Source organism: Pseudochaenichthys georgianus, unplaced genomic scaffold, assembly GCF_902827115.2.
Source record: "Pseudochaenichthys georgianus unplaced genomic scaffold, fPseGeo1.2 scaffold_457_arrow_ctg1, whole genome shotgun sequence".
Taxonomy (NCBI): domain Eukaryota; kingdom Metazoa; phylum Chordata; class Actinopteri; order Perciformes; family Channichthyidae; genus Pseudochaenichthys; species Pseudochaenichthys georgianus.
In genome coordinates, this window is record NW_027263022.1 from 114,807 (window position 1) to 136,739 (window position 21,933).

Sequence of the window (21,933 nt, forward strand, 5' to 3'; positions counted from 1 at the left end):
TTCGACCTTAAATAGGCTTTTAAATGATTACTTCACTGGAGTCTGGTTGCACACAGTGCATCAGGGTTATCCTTATCGCTAACTTAGCGTACAGTTGGCGGTGAGATTGAGCTCTTCGTCATGCGCCGGCCTGCAGACAGCAGGTGTGTGACATGAACTCCTGTCAGCGTTGGACCTGCTGCTGTCAGTCGGACGGTCACAGTTCACCCGTGTCAGACCTCCGATAAGAGGTGATGAAATCAGGGGAAACATTTACCGTCCAGCATCCAGATCACAAGCTGGACACCTAACACATTGTCTCGTTAACAGAGGTGGTACAAGTACTCAGATCTTGTACTTGAGTAAAAGTACTCAGATCTTGTTCTTGAGTAAAAGTAGAAGTACTCAGATCTTGTACTTGAGTAAAAGTACTCAGATCTTGTTCTTGAGTAAAAGTAGAAGTACTCAGATCTTGTACTTGAGTAAAAGTAGAAGTACTCAGATCTTGTACTTGAGTAAAAGTAGAAGTACCAGAGTGTAGGAATACTCTGTTACAATAAACATTCAAAATGTTCCTCAAGTGAAAGTAGAAAGGTATTATCATCTAAATATAGTGAAAGACAGTGAAAGTAGTCGTTGTGCAGATTGGTCCATTTCAGAATAATATATATATATGTTTATAATGATTGATCATGAAAGTATTCTCAAAGCTGGTGAAGGTGCAGCTAGTCTGAAGTACTTTGTAGACTGCAGGGTAGGTGGTGAAGGTGCAGCTAGTCTGAAGTACTTTGTAGACTGCAGGGTAGCTGGTGAAGGTGCAGCTAGTCTGAAGTACTTTGTAGACTGCAGGGTAGGTGGTGAAGGTGCAGCTAGTCTGAAGTACTTTGTAGACTGCAGGGTAGCTGGTGGAGGTGCAGCTAGTCTGAAGTACTTTGTAGACTGCAGGGTAGCTGGTGGAGGTGCAGCTAGTCTGAAGTACTTTGTAGACTGCAGGGTAGCTGGTGGAGGTGCAGCTAGTCTGAAGTACTTTGTAGACTGCAGGGTAGCTGGTGGAGGTGCAGCTAGTCTGAAGTACTTTGTAGACTGCAGGGTAGCTGGTGGAGGTGCAGCTAGTCTGAAGTACTTTGTAGACTGCAGGGTAGCTGGTGGAGGTGCAGCTAGTCTGAAGTACTTTGTAGACTGCAGGGTAGCTGGTGAAGGAGCAGCTAGTCTGAAGTACTTTGTAGACTGCAGGGTAGCTGGTGAAGGTGCAGCTAGTCTGAAGTACTTTGTAGACTGCAGGGTAGCTGGTGAAGGTGCAGCTAGTCTGAAGTACTTTGTAGACTGCAGGGTAGCTGGTGAAGGTGCAGCTAGTCTGAAGTACTTTGTAGACTCCAGGGTAGCTGGTGAAGGTGCAGCTAGTCTGAAGTACTTTGTAGACTGCAGGGTAGCTGGTGAAGGTGCAGCTAGTCTGAAGTACTTTGTAGACTGCAGGGTAGCTGCAGGAGGTGCAGCTAGTCTGAAGTACTTTGTAGACTGCAGGGTAGCTGGTGGAGGTGCAGCTAGTCTGAAGTACTTTGTAGACTGCAGGGTAGCTGGTGGATTCACTCCAGGTGGAACTAAAGTCTGATTCAACACTTGGTTAGATTTCACATCATTCATCCACATCTGTGAAGGGATTAAATACATGTAGTGGAGGAAAAGTACACAGTAGCATAATATTGTACTTAAGTAAAGTACTTGCTCGTTAATAAAGTAAAATACAGATTCTTGGCTTTCAGAATATGAAACTTTTATTTCCAAAATCACACGATAAATACATGTTTGAAGCTCGTAAAGGGAAGATGACAGCTCTCCCTCGCACTCTGCTGTTCCCCTCCCTCCGGCTGACATTATGAATTTCCCCGGGAAACAAACACAATACACACAAACACAAAAATACACAAACACACACACACGCACACACACACACACACACACACACACACACACACACACACACACACACACACACACACACACACACACACTCGTGAGCTTCCCCAGCCCAGTAATCCAAACGAAAATATCTTCCCTCCGTAGTATTTTGATCATTTGCTCCGCTAATCAATCAGATCGATGGATTCCAGAGATGCACCCGTTAACAGCCAATCAGAATGAGAATATGCTTCACATGTGACTTATTCAAAGTGCGACTGATTGAGTGACAGATGAAGGTTGTTTAGGAGAAAATGTCGGAGAAGAGAAAGTTTGAGAGTGGCGCTCGGAAAAGGAAATTGTTGAGGGAAAAGGAGTTTGGAGACAAGCAGCTGTTACAAAACATGCCATCGAAGCAGGTTTAAAATAACCTGTAGGCTTCGGCATTTTTTTTGTTGTTGTAATAGCTGCAGGATGAGGAGGAAGGACAGATGAGTTCTGTACCGAGCGGCAGCGGTGCCGGCCGCGGGCCCTCGGAGCCAGGTAGGCCGTCTGGTTCTGATAGCGATGGAGTAGCGGGAGAGGAAAAACAGACAGGAGGGATGTTGGAGGAGATGGAGAGGACGACGAGGACTTGCTACGTGGAGGGGAGCCAACGGCATCCGGACAAATACATGAGGGAGGCCCGATACGTCACTGATCTGGAGGAGAGGACCAGGCGCGCAGAGCAGGGTGGAGAAGTGCGAGCACAGAGCCTGCCGAGGCTATACATGACTTTGATTTGTTGTTTAAATAGGGGGCTACAAAATCAGCCCCAGGGCCTGATGGCAGGTTAAGGCGGGCTTGGTCACACTCCCTGTAACAGTGTGTGTGTGTGTGTGTGTGTGTGTGTGTGTGTGTGTGTGTGTGTGTGTGTGTGTGTGTGTGTGTGTGTGTGTGTGTGTGTGTGTGTGTGTGTGTGTGTGTGTGTGTGTGTGTGTGTGTGTGTGTGTGTTGGGAGGGCTGACCTCGATTCCCCACAATGCTCGGGGTGTGCCAGTCCACAGGTTAAAGAGGGATAGACACCTCAGCACGCAGAAACTGCATGACTGATAAAGACTTTTTGATTTTTAACTTCAGTGTCTGTTTTATTGTAGAGATCACAGTATCTTCTTGATTTTTTATATTCTATATTTCTATCATTGACCTTCTACTTTCCCCCTATGAGAGTATGTACTCTTAATATTTTTTTCATAACATAACACATTAAAACAATAATTAAATAACGTGCTTTAACCAATAGGCGGTGCACACAAGGTACACACACAACACATGTAACCTATCTATGAATTGGATCAAATATAAAAGTCAGCCGAATTAATGTTGACAGAAAGCAAAATAAGTGTTTCATTTACATTTTTTAAAAACACTCACCCACTGAACTATTTGACACTGGAAATGAATATATATATATATATATATTAGAGCCGGGACTCGATTAAAAAAATTAATCTAATTAGTTAGAGGCTTTGTAATTAATTAATCGAAATGAATCGCATTTTTAATCAAATATACATATCTGACCTGAGAACAGTGAGAAGCAGTTTCCACATGGATGTTACTCCAGGTGGTCGACAGTCGAGTGCAGTCCAGTGAGCCAGGGAGCTGGTTATTCTCTCAGACGTGGACTGACTTATCCTGGCCCTGAAACCAGTCGTCTGGTTGAGTGTGGGTTGGGTCAGGGTGTGGTTCCTTGCACTCGGAGTCGGGCTAACTGCTACATGCTAGCTGCTACATGCTTTGCATTGAGGTGATACTTTAGGCTTGATGTGCTGCGGTGATATGCAAATTATTTTTTGCATAATTTGCACACAACCGTGCTCTCATCGACGCTTCCATCCGTTCATTTTTTAAAACAAAATGTCCCATCCACGGGGCGACCAAAGCGGTCTCATCAGCTTGTTCGTTCATGTTTGACTATTGTTCACCGTGGTTTGTTGTTGTTTGAAGTCCCATGCTGAAGTCATGAACGTTAGTTGGTGCTCCAGTATAATCGGTACGCCTGAAACTCATCCAGTGAGAAACGTTCCGCTGTGCAAAAATAAGTGCGATTAAAATGCGTTAATTTTTTTAACGCGTTAATTTTTGTGCAATTAATTAATCTTAATTAACGCGTTAAAGTCCCGGCCCTGATATATATATATATATATATTTATATATATATATGCAGAGAGCACAAAACCTCCAATCTGGGATTTTTTTACAATTGCGGTAAAAAGCTAATGTTGGGCTATAAATTCGGACGGTCACATGACTTCACGTCACCACCGCTAAGCTAAAGGTGGCTAATGTTGGGCTATAAAGGAACTACAGCACGGTCACATGACTTCACGTCACCACCGCTAAGCTAAAGGTGGCTAATGTTGGACTATAAAGGAACTACAGCACGGTCACATGACTTCACGTCACCACCGCTAAGCTAAAGGTGGCTAATGTTGGGCTATAAAGGAACTACAGCACGGTCACATGACTTCACGTCACCCCCGCTAAGCTAAAGGTGGCTAATGTTGGGCTATAAAGGAACTACAGTACGGTCACATGACTTCACGTCACCACCTCTAAGCTAAAGGTGGCTAATGTTGGGCTATAAAGGAACTACAGCACGGTCACATGACTTCACGTCACCACTGCTAAGCTAAAGGTGGCTAATGTTGGGCTATAAAGGAACTACAGTACGGTCACATGACTTCACGTCACCACCGCTAAGCTAAAGGAGGCTAATGTTGGGCTATAAAGGAACTAAAGCACGGTCACATGACTTCACGTCTCCACCGCTAAGCTAAAGGTGGCTAATGTTGGGCTATAAAGGAACTACAGCACGGTCACATGACTTCACGTCACCACCGCTAAGCTAAAGGTGGCTAATGTTGGGCTATAAAGGAACTACAGCACGGTCACATGACTTCACGTCACCACCGCTAAGCTAAAGGTGGCTAATGTTGGACTATAAAGGAACTACAGCACGGTCACATGACTTCACGTCACCACCGCTAAGCTAAAGGTGGCTAATGTTGGGCTATAAAGGAACTACAGCACGGTCACATGACTTCACGTCACCCCCGCTAAGCTAAAGGTGGCTAATGTTGGGCTATAAAGGAACTACAGTACGGTCACATGACTTCACGTCACCACCTCTAAGCTAAAGGTGGCTAATGTTGGGCTATAAAGGAACTACAGCACGGTCACATGACTTCACGTCACCACTGCTAAGCTAAAGGTGGCTAATGTTGGGCTATAAAGGAACTACAGTACGGTCACATGACTTCACGTCACCACCGCTAAGCTAAAGGAGGCTAATGTTGGGCTATAAAGGAACTAAAGCACGGTCACATGACTTCACGTCTCCACCGCTAAGCTAAAGGTGGCTAATGTTGGGCTATAAAGGAACTACAGCACGGTCACATGACTTCACGTCACCACCGCTAAGCTAAAGGTGGCTAATGTTGGGCATGAGGACGTTTAGTCGTCTCATTTAGACAGTTATTAACCTCCGTTTTTAAATCCACCTGTGGGGTATTACTGACGTATCTTATGTGGTAGAACAAAACATTAAAATCTCTTCAGCTTGTGTTAACCTTGCTGTTACTACGCCTCTACATTTCATTACCGTCTAAGGTTTCCTCTTAACATTCGTCACTTAAATACCAAACACATTAGTTTGGCTAAATATACTTCCACTAGTGCAGACTCATCTTTCTGGCAGTATTTGCTATAAGGGCATGTACTCATGTGCCAATAACATTAACACTCTCTAATACAATTATATTTAATCCTGTGTCTTCTCTTTCCCTGGAGGTCTCGTTAAATCCTCCTGCAGTATCTCTGTCATCTGAAGTGACAGTGATCGCCTCGTTTCCCTCCGATGTCGAGTGTGTTTCCATCCGACCCGTTCAATTGTCCTCCCGGCTTGAACTCTGCTCCAAAATCTGTTTCTATTTCTGGAGGAGTGTCACATAATGTCATGACATGCTGCATTGTTCAAAGAGTGCCGTGGTAACTCGGAAAAACTGACCCCAGGACATTTTAAATAGATGTATATCTTTGGTATGTCATTTCAACACTTGGTATATTTTATCACTTAGCAAAACGTTTTTGTAAGAGCAACCTCAATGCCGATCTACTGTATGCCTATGTCTTCATAACAAGTACTAAAGACCATCGTGTTACACAAAGAGACCATCATAACCCTAACCCTTAGGCTATCCTTGAATAACCCTATAAATGAAGAAACTCCTCAGTAATCCTATAAAGTTTGAAAGTAATCCTAAAGCTTCCTTGATGTGAAGAGAGATCCGGTCGGTCCTTCCTACATTCTTTGTCCGCAAGATGGACTGAGGTACTCTTCAGCAAAAACACACCTGTTTGCTATCCTGGCCCTAAAAATGGTGGAGCATGCTCCCCTTAGGAAACTACAGCACGGTCACATGACTTCACTTTACCCCCGCTAAGCTAAAGGAGGCTAATGTTGGGCTATAAAGGAACTACAGCACGGTCACATGACTTCATGCTAAAGGCAGCTAATATTGGGCTATAAAGGAACTACAGCACGGTCACATGACTTCACTTTACCCCCGCTAAGCTAAAGGAGGCTAATGCTGGGCTATAAAGGAACTACAGCACGGTCACATGACTTCACTTTACCCCCACTAAGCTAAAGGAGGCTAATGTTGGGCTATAAAGGAACTACAGCACGGTCACATGACTTCACGTCACCACCTCTAAGCTAAAGGCGGCTAATGTTGGGCTATAAAGGAACTACAGCACGGTCACATGACTTCACTTCACCACCGCTAAGCTAAAGGAGGCTAATGTTGGGCTATAAAGGAACTACAGCACGGTCACATGACTTCACGTCACCACCGCTAAGCTAAAGGAGGCTAATGTTGGGCTATAAAGGAACTACAGCACGGTCACATGACTTCACTTCACCACCGCTAAGCTAAAGGCAGCTAATGTCGGGCTATAAGGAAACTACAGCACGGTCACATGACTTCACTTCACCACCGCTAAGCTAATGGCGGCTAATGTTGGGCGTGATGACGTTTAGTCGTCTCACTTAGACACGTTAGCAACCTTCTTTATTAAATTCACCAGTGGGATATTCACATCTTCTGACCCCCTTTATTCACTTGTAACTTGGCCATAAATAGCCCTTAAAGGGTTTAGCCCATTTGAAATGAATGCATCAGCACCTACAATGGTTTGGCTTATATGTGCATCGTTTCTGAAGTTGCAGCACCTTTGTCTTTATGGAAAGGTTGTTGGGCTGTTCATGTAACGGCCAACGATATTGTCATAATAACAAGGATGTTCTGATCCATCCACACACACCTTTACCCAACAGTTTGACTTTGACCATTGACTCGAGTACTCTCATTTAACGACCTGTATGAATGAAGATGAAGCCTTATAACACATGGATCAGGAGTATTTGCCCTCTGGCTATCACACAGGTATGCCTGACATTACACTCTGAGCTCTGCTGGACCTCAGTGAATCTGTCATTAATATCCTCACAGCTGTCAAAATCTCAAGAGCGGCCTTGTGACAGCTGCCGGCCAATCAAAGGGTCCGGTGACCTCTCCTGATCATCATGATCTGCAGGTCAAAGGGAGGTCGCTACGTGAACTTTAAAAGCACCAACTGGCAGACAACAACCTCCCAGAGCCAGACACGAGGTCCCTCTCACTCTCCGTCTGTAGATATGTAAGCTTCCTGATCTAATGCTGACATTATAACACACTGAGAAGGTTACCATGTGTCAAGAGGCTTTACTCTACGATGCCAAAATAGTCTTAACGTTTTTTAAACATCTCAAACTATCGTTGCATTTTATCTGCTTTATGTTGAGTGATCTTTGTGCTGCAAAGTAGTGCATTTTCAATGATGGCTTATTTTGCATTTAATACAGTGTCAACTGCAGAGAAATGTAACCAACAATTATTGATATCTGCACTTGGTTGTGATCCATCAGGAGAAACTCGCTGCAGCTTCAGAAAGGATGCAGATACAAGAAAATGTTCCTGTACTCATGAAGGACGATCTCCAGCAACAACACATGCAGCATTTAGAAAACATTCAGCAACTTGAGGAAACATGCAGCGTTTACTAAAAGCTGCAGAAACCATGTGTTTTGGAATATTTGTGTATTTAAATGTACAAGCAATTATAACAAGCAACCATTTGTTTGCAATACATCTTAAATACTACCTTAAGTCCTTGATTTGGTCAAAAAGGGACATTTTCTAACTGCTTTCCAGTCTTCTGGGTTTTGAATATCATTGACAACTTCCAACTGCATGAGTCAAGTGATTACAAATCAATGAGGATATATAATAAAATCCATTAAAGCAAACACAGATCTTGAGTAGATTTAGTTATTTTTCAAGATCAAAAATAGATTTGCTTGTTGTAATAAAGGCCGCGATGATGTAACCGTGTTAATAATTACTCAACAGTTGATCTTATTGCTAAATTCTCCTTTTTTATCCAGTTTATCGGTTTCGGATTTAGCAATATTTACTCAAGCGAACATACGAGCTGATAACGGTCGCTGATATTCAGCTGGAAGAGGGTTAAAGACTAAATGTGAAAATCTCCATGTTAATCGTGTGCCTTCTGGCTTTTGTTCATATCCATTGTTAATGTTGGATTTGGTATCAGTGTAATCTGTGTTGACATGCCGGTCCATCTTGACTCTTTACCTACCTTTGGCCCCGGGGCACGCTGCAACTCTAACCACTCTCACCCCTGCTACAATAAATAGGTTTAGTGGTGGACTCTTTAATGAACACACAGAGGGTCAGAGATAAACATACGATCTCTAGCATCTAAAGCAATATTGGTAAATGATTTAATATCAGATTATAATATTGATATATGCTGTCTCACTGAAACTTGGTTGAGACATGAAGAATATGTCAGCATAAATGAGGCCACTCCACCCAGCCATATCAACACTCATATTGCTCGAGGCACGGGCCGAGGAGGTGGAGTTGCAGCAATCTTTGACTCAAGTTTACTTATCAATACTAAACCAAAATTAAATTATACCTCCTTTGAAAGTCTTGTTTTTAGTATTACGCATCCGACCTGGAACACTTTGCAGCCAATCTTATTTGTTACAGTGTATCGTGCACCAGGTCCTTATTCAGAATTCTTATCAGAATTCTCTGAGTTTTTATCAACGTTGGTTCTTAAAACAGACAAAGTAATTATCGTAGGTGACTTTAATATTCATGTTGACGATGATAGAAATAGCCTTACTGTTGCATTTAACTCTATATTAGATTCTGTTGGTTTCTGTCAGAGTGTAAATAAACCAACCCACTGCTATAATCACACTCTCGACCTTGTTCTGACTTATGGTATTGAAATTGAGCAACTATTAGTCGAACCGCATAATCCTGCTTTATCCGACCATTTCTTAGTAACTTTTGAAGTACTGTTACTAGACTACAAAGCATTAGTCAAAAGCTCCTGCAGCAGACACCTATCTGTTAGTGCTATAGCCAAATTTAAGGAAGAGATTCCACCAATACTTAACTCGATAGCATGTCTGCATGTAGGGGAGGAAACTTATACAAAATGTACACCACCCCAAATTGATCATGTTGTTGATAGTGCTATAGATGCGCTGCGAATAAAATTAGACTCTGTTGCTCCTTTGAAAAAGAAGAAAATAAAACAACATGGATTAGCTCCATGGCATAATGCCGAAACCCGCAAAATAAAGCAAAAGTCTAGACAACTTGAAAGGATATGGCGTTCCACTAAACTTGAAGAATCTCGTTTAATTTGGCATATTACTCTCAATGAATATAAGAAAGCACTGCGTAAAGCGAGAGCAGCCTACTACTCTTCATTAATAGATGAGAATAAGAATAATGCAAGATTTCTTTTCAGCACTGTAGCCAGGCTGACAGAGAGCCACAGCTCGATTGAGCCTTCTATTCCCATAGCACTCAGTAGTAATGATTTGATGTGCTTTTTTAACGATAAAATTGTTACTCTTAGAAACAAAATGAATGACCTCTTGCCTTTGACCAGTATAGTGTTATCAACAGCTCCCGTAAACGTAAGTTCTAATATTACACTAGATAGTAAACTAGAATGCTTTTCAGCCATTAACCTTGAACAATTACATTCAATGATTCTCACTTCTAAACCATCAACATGCATGTTAGACCCAATTCCAACTAAGCTGTTGAAGGAAGTTTTTCCATTAATTAGCACTTCTTTATTAAATATTATGAATATGTCTTTATTATCAGGCAATGTTCCACAATCATTCAAAGTAGCAGTGATAGAACCGCTTCTTAAAAAGCACAACCTCGATCCAGAGGTTTTAGCCAACTGTAGACCTATTTCTAATCTTCCGTTCCTCTCAAAGATTATTGAGAAAGCGGTCGCAAAACAGTTGTGTGATTACTTAAAAAAAAATGATTTATCTGAAGATGTTCAGTCTGGCTTTAGAACACATCATAGCACAGAGACAGCTCTGGTTAAAGTCACAAATGACATTCTAATAGCCTCAGACAAGGGACTTGTCTCTATTCTTGTTTTGCTCGATCTCAGTGCTGCATGTGATGCTATCGACCATGATATCCTATTGCAAAGACTAGAGCACTTAGTTGGCATACAGGGAACTGCTTTAGGCTGGTCTAGGTCCTATCTATCTGAACGCTCTCAGTTTGTACGTGTCAACGATGAATCTTCCACGCAAACCAAAGTTAGCCATGGAGTGCCACAGGGCTCAGTGCTCGGACCTATTTTGTTCACATTATATATGCTTCCGTTAGGCAATATTATAAGGAATCATTCTGTAAACTTTCATTGTTATGCGGATGATACTCAACTATATTTATCAATCAAGCCTGATGAAATTAATCATCTAAATAAAATTCAAGACTGCCTCAAGGACTTAAAAACGTGGATGACCTTAAACTTTTTGATGTTAAACACGACCAAAACTGAAGTTATTGTACTTGGCCCGAAGAATCTACGAAACAAATTATCTAAAGATATACTAACTATGGATGGCATTAATTTGGCCTCCAGTGAGACTGTAAGGAATCTTGGTGTTATATTTGATCAGGATTTATCCTTTAACGCCCACATAAAATCAATTTCAAGGACCGCCTACTTCCATCTACGTAACAAAAATCAGGCATATCTTGCCTCAAAACGATGCAGAGAAACTAGTCCATGCATTTGTTACTTCAAGGCTGGATTATTGTAACTCCTTATTATCAGGGAGTACCAAGAAGTCAGTCAAGTTGCTTCAGCTGATTCAAAATGCTGCGGCTCGTGTACTAACCAGAGTTAGGAAAAGGGACCACATTACTCCTGTTCTGGCTGCCTTACACTGGCTCCCTATAGAACACAGGATAGAATTTAAAGTTCTTCTTCTCGCCTACAAAGCCCTTAATGGGCAGGCGCCATCTTACCTTAAAGAACTCATTATACCCTACTGGCCTACTAGGGCATTGCGTTCCAAGAATGCAGGGTTGTTGGTTGTTCCTAGAGTCTCTAAAAGTACAATGGGAGCCAGAGCCTTTTCTTATCAAGCTCCACATTTGTGGAATCAGCTTCCAGCTTGTGTTCGGGTGGCACACACCCTATCCGTTTTTAAGAGTGCGCTTAAGACCTTCCTTTTTGATAAAGCTTATAGTTAGGGCTGATTAGATTCAGCCCCTAGTTTAGCTGATATAGGCTTAGTTTGTCAGGGGACATCTTACTTCTTCCTTCTCTCTGTCTGTACCCGTGTACTCTCATGTTCCCATTAACCCAGCTTCCTCACATGTCTTTCTTTTTGGTGTCTCTATACGCCGGGATCCGGAGTCATGGATGATCCTGCGGTCCTGTGTCCTGTATCGCGAGCCCTGGATCTTGAGTCGTGGCTGTGGTCCTGGATCATCTGTCCTGGATGGATATCCTCGTGGATTCATCTTCCTATTATACACACATGCATTTCCAAACATTTGGACTACCTATGTTGCAAATGTATTATCTTTTCAATTTACACACGGCATCTATTGCACGTCTGTCCGTCCTGGGAGAGGGATCCCTCCTCTGTTGCTCTCCCTGAGGTGTCTCCATGTTCCCTTTAAACTGTGGGTTTTCTCCGGAAGTTTTGCCTTGTACGATGTGAGGGTCTAAGGACAGAGGGTCTAAGGACAGATGGTCTAAGGACAGAGGGTCTAAGGACAGATGGTCTAAGGACAGAGGGTCTAAGGACAGAGGGTCTAAGGACAGATGGTCTAAGGACAGAGGGTCTAAGGACAGAGGGTCTAAGGACAGAGGGTGTCGTATTGTCATACTGATATTCTGTACACACTGTGAAGACCACTGAGACAAATGTAATATTTGTGATATTGGGCTATATAAATAAACATTGATTGATTGAGATAGGCAAGGCAAGTTTATTTATAATAGCACCTTTCAACACAAGGCAATTCAAAGTGCTTTACAAAAAACGAAAGACATTAAGGAAATGGCATTTAAAATCTTTCATTAAAAAGAAAAGATAATAAAATAAACATTAAAAGAAAAAATACATGGATAAAAGTCACAGTGCAGTTTAAGATATGAATAGTTCAATTAAAAGCAGCGACAAAAAGAAAGGTCTTCTTGCTGGATTTAAAAGTAGTCAGAGTTGCAGCGGACCTGCAGGTTTCTGGGAGTTTGTTCCAGATATCTGGAGCATAATAACTGAACGCTGCTTCTCCATGTTTAGTTCTGACTCTGGGGACAGAAAGCTGACCAGTCCCTGAAGACCTGAGAGATCTGGATGGTTCATCATTTAGCAGGAGGTCAGACATGTGTTTTGGGCCTAAACCATTCCGTGCTTTATAAACCATGAAGCATGAATTTATATGTATATGTATCCTGACAGTTTTTTCTGTTATCTCTTCTTAAGAAACAGCCGATAAATGCAACAAGCTGTGGTGTAACATCTGCACAGAGTAGTCGTCGTCTGTTAATCATGTATTTATAATCATCCATCCCAATGTGCTCGTGTGTTGCATCAGTTAGCCGTCAGTGTGTTTGAAGTCTGACTCCTGGATGATCACCTGCACACGGCATGATAGTTAAAGTAAACACTGAGTATTGCAAAGCTTTAACACCAAATCAACAGCAGATATGTCACAAAAACAGAATGAGATCGCATATGAGAGTTGGAGGTGAAATATGTAAACTCTCTAATGGAAACTGTATAATATACTTTCTTTATAAATCATAATATTTACCTATTTCCACTTCTTGTAAACCTGTTATCAGTGTTTGGAAATGTTTGTTTACTTTTACGCCATCTGTCATTGAGGTTGAATTTGTTGAGATTGGTTGTGGGGGTGATAAATGATGGTCTGTTGTTCTTATGAGCATGTGAACGAGGCATGCTCCGTACTCTGGGTCTAAAGTCTGCCTGAGCATGAGAGGGGAAAACCCTTCGGAGATGACCTCTGACCTGCAGGGCTGCACAGAATCGGAAAGCAATAACTTAGAAAATGATTAAGAAATGAAGATAATCCTGAAACAGACGGACTTTACATTATAAAGTCGTATTATTCAGTATTTAAATTGACATGGTGTTTGTATTTGTAAGTATGTTATTCAATGTATATAAGTATCTCATTCATAAAGAATTTCTCACAAAAGTTAGAATATCTTTTCACTTTTGGTGCATTTCTTTCCGCATGTGGCCCTAACCATCTTCCCTGGATTCCTGCATTTTAATTGCATCGTTATTTCTACAGCGACTACAATCACTACTTGGACTTTAACATTACATCTGTTTACTTTGACAGGTGTAAATGGTCAGGCGGGCGCCATCCTACCCGATCTCCTTTTCTCTGGATACTACTTCCTGTTTTCATCACGGAGGCAGACAGTGTTTATGATTTTAGGAGCTTGTTGAAGACTTTCCTTTTTAAGAAAGCCTATAGTCAAAGCTGGTTTAAGTTTACTCTATGTTTGTCCTCCTGAGTCCTACATTTTATGGTATTGGTTTTATTGTTTTTTACTGTTGTAATCTACATTCAATCTTGTCTTTTGTTATTGTCTTGTAGTTGTATTTATCTCTCAACACTGTGGGCTGTTTGATCTGTAAACCAAGACAGAGGTGTTTTGTGATACAAATAAACTTTGTTTTGATTGGACGACTGTCGTTAGCCTCATTAGCATCACACTGTATCTAATAAGGGTTTCTCTCAAACGTTGTGACTGAGCGGCTTCCATTCATTACCATCTCCATCCTGAAGACACAGATCTTATCTTTTACTAAGGCCCCGGCTACACGAGGACGAAAACGGTCGTTTGCGTTACTGTTTAGTGTCATATAGACCGTTCGGCCACACGAGGACGACCGAATACGGCACTAAACGACTGCGGATCGATAAAGGGTCCCAAGGTGGATAGAACGGCATACGCAACGCTCTGAGGGCCAAACGGCTCCGTGTGTACGCCCTATACGATCATGTTCTGATAATGATGAGGCAATAGCCCTCTCCCCACCTCTGCTGCTCACCCCGCGTCAAAGTAAACTGCACACTGAATTCAGATTATTTATCTTTCTCTCGATGTGGACCTAAACGCGAGTGAAGTCTAATCTGACAGGACGGAGACACCTCTCAAACTAAACTAGTTATAAATATGTTTATTTTTACTGTCGGCCGGGTCACTCATACTGGATCAGCTGCTGCATGAAACAGACACTGACGCTGTCCGAAGAGAGGGAGGAAAAAGAGAGGCTCCGTGTATTTTATTATTATATTATTTAGAGTCGTTATTCATTTGTTTTAAAGCCAGTTGAGTAGCACTTGAAACGATTGGCTCTTTGAAACCTGATGTTCTTATATGATTCTGTTTTCTTCAAGGTTGTGTCTTCCTGGTCGAATGTACTTATTGTAAGTCGCTTTGGATAAAAGCCTCAGCTAAATGCAATGTAATGTAATGTAATGTAATGTTTTAAAGCTCAATAAATAACAAAGAAGACCTTTGACCGGCACTTTTATCATTTTGTCCGGAAGATTTAAACTTTAATACACGTTGACTGGCGAAAAACTCTGCCCGGTTCCCTCGGCCCCCACCGCGGAGAATAAACAGAAGGGCAACCATGGCAACCATGCTTCTTCACTGCTTTTGTGGAGGGAGTTACAGCGCCACTACAGGCTCCTGCATGTACTGCAGCTTCTCCAGCGGTTGGAGCTAAACGGAGCGGTCTCGTGTGGACAGACACTATCCGGTGAATATTGCGTGTGGACGGAAGCTTGTTTGCGATTGCGTTTGCGTTAATCCTATGCGTTTAGCCGTTTTCGTCCTCGTGTGGCCTCAAATACTCCTAATTTTGGAATTTTTTTTGGTTTGACGAGCAATAAACGACACAGCAGCTTTTAGGGTTTAAGATAAAACTATTGTTTCCACTTGGCACAGTTCTTTGTTTTAACCTCAAAGTGGGAGCGGTCGTCATTTTGCATTTAACACTTTGACCTCTCAGCTTTCTCACAGATCAATCAAAGCTTCTCACATCAGAGGCTCTTTTATAGACCATTTTCTTCACTCATTTCTGTAGGTTGTTTAAAACACTCCAAAACAATGTCTCTGACTCAACCAGGATAATGTTTAACCCACCGCTTAAAAGAAAATCAATGAGGTTTATATAAATAGCCTGCCTGTCAACATGTACGCAGGACAAAACCACTTTGACCACCACAAACACCAAGAACAGTTCAACCGTTGGTCCTGAATATGTTGGACTTTAGACCTTCAGAATATACATGTGTTTTAATGTAAGTATTAAAGTCTTCAGTCATTTGTAATTAAGGAAGAACATCTGCGTTACCTAACTATTTAAGATGGTACAGGAGGCAACCCAGTGTCTTGATGTTTTTTAAATACACATGTGTGGCTACACGATTTAAGTGCTGTTTTCTGTGGGTCCACAATGGGCCAACTAAGACCCCATTTACACGCATACGAAACGCAAACGAACCCAATACGATATCAAAAAAGTATTCCGTTCACAAGAGACCGCTCGGGAGCGCTGTAGACGCTGTAGTACATATGCCGGGCCTGTAATTGGCGCTCTACCTCCGCCAAAAAATACACCGGAAGCAGCGAAGAAGACCCCCGAGCATGGTTGCCATGGTTGCCATGGTTGGCCATCCTTGGTGGATTTAGCAACATGTAGTTCATGTAATTCTCCATGTCCACTTGTTGCTGATGGTTGTGGTAGAGGAGCTGTACATCTGTAGTATAGTCAGTAGCAGTAGCAGCTACTGACAGTAGCTACTGAGCATGCTACAGCAGTGAGCAGCAGAGGTGGGGAGAGGCGGGGCTGTGGCTTCATCGTTATCAGGAAATGATCGTATAGGGCGTACACAGGGAGCCGGTTGCCCCCCAGAGCGTTCTGTTTGCAGATCTATCCACCTTGGGACCCGTTATTGTTTGCGGGGTCCGTTTCCGCGTTTCCGTTACGGCCTCGTGTGAACGAACGGGCTGTACGAAAGAGAAAGGTAGCGGATACAACCGTTTGCGCTCTCGTGTAAACAGCACCTTAGCAGGATGGGATTAAAAGACAAAGCATCGGGTGTCATAATGAAGTGGTTAAAAAAGATCTGTGGTGAAGAACAACAAGGTTCGGGTTCAGGTCATGTATTTGTTCCTGTAGGTAGATTTGGTTTGCAGGTAAAAGACAAGGTATCCATTGTGACTACTAGAGAGTGTTTGTTACCGGGTGTAAGGCAGCAGGGCAGTAAAGGGGAAACCATTGCTCTTTGTGGTTTTGGATTAAAGGATATCTTGCCTTGAACTTGGATCATCACTCTCTGGTGCCCAACAGCAGTGTTCCACCCTAATGTCAGTGAACTGCCTCTATCTACTGTATATTCTCTTGGAATGTGATTTCAAGACTCCCTTTCAAAGCTTATCTAAAAAATGCCATTACATTAGCAGAACCCACAGCATTTTACATTTTGAGTGCATTTTCTGTCTTCATGTTTGTTGCCGCTACAATGAACAATTAAATAACAAAGAATATTTACCTAAATAGATGTATATAGATTTGTAGAAGTTAACTGCTTCTCTATTATCTTGGAATGCAATTTTGAGAGTTGAAAGTTGCAAAGTAGAAACAAAAATAAATGATATAAGGATAATAAAAAACAAGTCATTTTAAGAAACAATTTCGCATTAAAAAAGGATGCTAAAGACAATTTACACCAAATGTAACAATACAAAAAGCCATAAAAGCTAAAAAATAAATCAAATAAAACACTTAGGACAATGAGCATTTGGCTAACAACAGTGTATTGTATTTTAAAGTGGATATTATATTATATCATTTAAATCTCTCCTATTATACTATTTTCAGGCATATATTATAGGTCTCAGATATATACAAATATATTAAAAATATGTCATATAATGAATCACATTTTGACTCTCTCCAAAGTGCGACACAGTGACTTCATGTGGGAATCCCAGCCCAATGTGAACACCCCCCCCACCAGCAGGGGTCCATCATGGCCCTCAGAAAACAGCTGAGAAACAGCAGGAGGCCTCCAGCATGCAATGAGGCCATGTGGCGACACACCCCTACCGGCTGGCCTGCAGCCAAACAAAGCTCCTGCTGATTGGCTGCTGGTGAACTCCACCCAATTCTCATTGGCTGTTTCACAGACCAGATGATTGCATATGCAAATGACTCTGTGAGGCAGTAGAAATCCCCGAGTGCTGAGCAACCCCAGCACAAAGGCAGGCAGGCAGGCAGGCAGGCTGGCAGGAAGGAAGGAAGGAAGAGAGAGGAGGCGGTATGCTCTGTTAGAATCAAGAAGACTCTTCGAAAAGACCCTCTGTCTTTTACTGGAACCGATAACTTTATTTCTTCCATGAGTGCTGCAAGGTAAGGACCAGAAGCAGTTTGATTTGTCCCATGTGTTGCTGAATTAACACGAAGTACTTTTACTGTGCAGACGATTGAAAGCAGTTTAATTTGATTTAAAAGCCACGGTGTGTGATGTAATGTAACTACGTACATGTACTCAAGTTCTGTACTTATTGAGGAACTTCTACTTTACTTCAGTATTCTCACAGTATGCTCGTTTATACTTTTAATCCACTCATCTGTTAGCACATATTGTAGCTTACTTTTTACTCCACTACATTTATTTTAAATATTTGGTTACTAGTCACTTCGCAGATTTATTTGAAGTTACTTTTTAATGGGCCCAATCTGCACAATGAGTACTTTTACTTTTGTGACTTAAAGTATTTTTAAATCCTTTTCACTTAAAGGTGGGGTAGGTACGTTTGAGAAACCGGCTGGAGATACACTTGTTATATTCCATTGAAATCTCTTAACATCCCGATAGTAATGAATATCTGAAGTGCTATGACAATAAATACATAAAAACATGTCATCAGTGGAAGCCGTGGTGCTGTAAAAAGCACGACCAATCATCTGAGCCGCCCGGCTAAAGTAACTGGATGGCCTACCTGCCTGTCAACCTTCCATCTGTGCACAAACTTACCTCGTGCCCTCATTGGTCATGTGTGTGTTCGTGTGTGTTGGAGGAGGGGCTCTGTGAGGAAGTGGCAGATTTTTTCCGGCTGTTTATTTTCAAATTCTAGCGCACTCAAGCTGCTTTCTCCAAAATTACCTACCCCACCTTTAAGTAACATTTTGAATGGGGGACTTTTACATGTAACTCAGTATTCCCACATTATGGTACTACTTTTACTGAATTACAAGATCTGAGTACTTTTACTTAATTATATCATCTTAAGAGTACTTCTTTCAACTCTAAAAAAGCAGAGTTTTACTTTTGTAGATCTTGTCACTGTGCAGAAAGTACAAAGTGATGGCGTCTTAGTTTAAATCAGAGCAGACATTTTTAAGTGCTTAAAGTGAAGCCATTGTTCTGACTGCCCCTCTTTCTCTCCACCTCCTTCTCCATTTCCTCTCCCGACACACCTCCTCCTCCCTCAGTGTGCTCCGGTCCTTCAGTCCGTCAGCGATGCCTGGTCCTGTGATGCCGATGAGATTCTACATGAGCCACTCTCCGCCTCCTCTCCGGGGTTTCCTCAGATCCTACGAGGACCTCCAGAGGACCAAGAACCGGGTGAAGCAGTCGTCCAACAATCAGCAGCTTTTCAAACCTCTTCGTCCCTGCCTCAGCAGCCAGCAGAGGGCCATGGACGACGTAAACTGCATGGGATGGAGTGGGAACGACAACGCCTGCAAGAAGAAGAAGGTGGTGTTCGCCGACACTAAAGGAATGTCTCTCACCGCCATCCACGTCTTCTCCAAGTTCGACGACGAGCCGTACCAGAAACGAAGCATCGGCGAGGAGCTCCAGTTCGACATGTTCGACTTGGAAGCGGCAACCATGGACCTAAAGATTAACTTGGTGCAAAACCTGGTGCTGGACTTTAAACAACCATCCGCCGACTACCTGGACTTCAGGAACCGGCTGATTGCCAACTCTGTGTGTTTGGAGAACTGTTCGCTGCAGGAACGCTCGCTCACCGGCACCATAAAGGTCCGAAACATGGGCTTCGAGAAGAAGGTGAAGCTTCGAGTAACGTACGACTCGTGGGTCAGTTTCACCGACGTCGAGTGCTCCTTCATGAACAACGTGTACAGCTGCCAGGACTCCGACACTTTCGCCTTCGTCCTGGATCTGCCCGCCCAAATCCCGGCGCAAAACCGCGTCGAGTTCTGCATCTGCTTCTGCACAACCCAGGAGCGGACCTTCTGGGACAATAATGACGGCAAGAACTACATCCTGAAGCACGTGGGCTGGAACGGAGAGGATCTAAATGTTGTGACACCGGAGCAGAGGAAACCCTTCGAAAACAAGGGGGTGAAGGTTCTTGAGATGGAGTTTGATCAGTTTGGAAGCCCCCGCATGTCCACTGGACTTTTCCCCGGCTGGCAGAGCTGGGGTCGGATCGATAGCACCGTGCCTTACTGGTGAAACCACGAGTCTTGTTTGCTGAAATGACATTGGAATAAGATGAGAAACAGGGGCATTCGGCGCGAAGCTGTGAGCGGCGCTCAGCCAGAAACTGAACTGAAGCAAACGGAACATGTAGAAACCAGACAGCGCTCAACTGACCTGCTTCCCGCTGTCACGTGGCCTCGGAGAGCAAGGATTCATGTGGAAAAAAATATCCTGTTTCACATAATTGTTTGTATAATGTTAATGTGCCTTCTCAGAGTGCCCGCTAAAATACAGACGATGTGTCATGACGAGAGTCGGAGCCCCTTCGGAGGGCCTGGTTTCATGGTTAAATATGCACTGATTGAGATGACCCTCTCAATTTGATTTCCGTAAACTGGAGAAGTGGAAATCAACACGATTAAGTCCTTCATATTGAAGGGGAAGTACATGGCGACAGAATGGTCCTCTACTAAATGAAACACAGCTGATTCATTGCTAATGCAAGACACTAAAACGTTGCACCTTCAAATGAGAGAATAATTAAACTCAAAAGGGCCTTATTTAAAATACATGTCGAGTGACTCAGCCCTTTCTTTCCCTCCCTGTGAATTGCACATGATGAGAAATGTCGTTGGGATGATGTAATATGTTGGTAAGTTTATTGAGAGCTGCTATGAAAGGAGACGACGCACGTGATTGGTTGTCTCCCCCTCGGAAGATGGATGGGTTAAGGTACGTTTTGAAAAAGGAGTGATGGGATGTTTATATTTGAGTGTTTTTAAGTCGTGTGATGTGTACAGGATGTGTGGCTGGAAATGAGCTGTATCTTTATCTTGAAAACAATCGGTTCTCTGTGAAGAAGGGTCTGTCTGCGCCCAGCATTTCGTTTCACTTGAAGGTGTTTGTAAAGTATTTCCCTTTCAGAAATAAAATTGCTATACTTGTTCTAAACGTGCCTCCTGATCGTTTTCTTATTATCAGTTTGTGCACACATGCTTCATTAAACATGTATAGATATTTGATTAACCTCATTTTATTCCCCGTACTTCTTCTACAAGGCCTTCCCAATGTTTTAATGACGAATACCAATCGTCTGAATACCAAGTAAAAGACGTTCCTCCACCATTACCCAAAACACAACAGGTATTTTAGAGCCACAGCTCATGCAGGAAGTCGTATTGGGTCCTTTTTAAAGGAAGCAAAAGCAGCGAACAAAGTGTGTTTGCAATCATCAGTTCTACACGGTGCATGCACGAGTCAGCAGCCGGACATTAAGACGTAGAAACTGATCAAATTATTCATGCAAATCCAGGCTGCGCACACCATCTACCTCATGCATGTGGAACGATGACTAACCCTAAAATAAATCATAACTTCGGTATCAAAATAATGCCAAACCCTCCGTCTGCTGAGCCCTCGGAAAGACGACAGAAGCCCGGAGCGCTTCCCTCTCTTCCTGCAGACTCTGGTCAGCTGTCCGTGTGTTCAGATTCTGCAGGAGGAATGCATTCTCCTTCCTTTGGAGCGTGAGCAGGAAAGACCTCGGGCTACAGCGTGATGACTTTCTGCAGCCGCTCTATCATCGTTTTAACTCTTTAAATACAGGCTGGTATGACTCTTATGTCTTTGCTCACCGACAACAACCATGACATGACATTTACCCGGGTCAAAGTTGTTTAACTAAGGCGCCATGTCAGCACCTCAAGCTGTGGGGATGTTTCTGGAAAGAGATCATGGCTGCCTCGAAATGGAAGAAGAAACATACGATACTGAACAAAAGATAAGACAAGATGGACCTTTATTAATCCGTGTGGGAAATTAGATTAAAGGCAAACACGGTGAGATGTGAGAGAACAGGACAGCACAGATTCACACAAGATGAATACACATTTGATGTACACACATTAAGATGTACACACATCTTGATGTACACACACTTACAATGAAAGATAACATTGAAATGGATTCTTTGCCGAATGATTTTAAAGGGCTGTAAGAACATTTTCATGTTTAAGAAAATGTATGAAGAAAGCGTAATTAGACAGTATGAAGTTTACTTTTGATTGTGTCG

The 21,933-nt window shown here is 42.6% G+C and overlaps 1 protein-coding gene across 1 annotated transcript; it reads left to right on the forward strand.

The window, feature by feature from the left end:
• Nucleotides 1–17,646: 17,646 nt before the first annotated feature.
• On the forward strand, nucleotides 17,647–20,813 carry ppp1r3ca (protein phosphatase 1, regulatory subunit 3Ca). Its single transcript, XM_034078662.2, has 2 exons — nucleotides 17,647–17,818; nucleotides 18,905–20,813. The coding sequence occupies exons 1-2, from the start codon at nucleotides 17,805–17,807 to the stop codon at nucleotides 19,893–19,895; spliced, it is 1,005 nt and encodes a 334-aa protein (XP_033934553.1). The 5' UTR covers nucleotides 17,647–17,804; the 3' UTR covers nucleotides 19,896–20,813.
• Nucleotides 20,814–21,933: the final 1,120 nt, after the last annotated feature.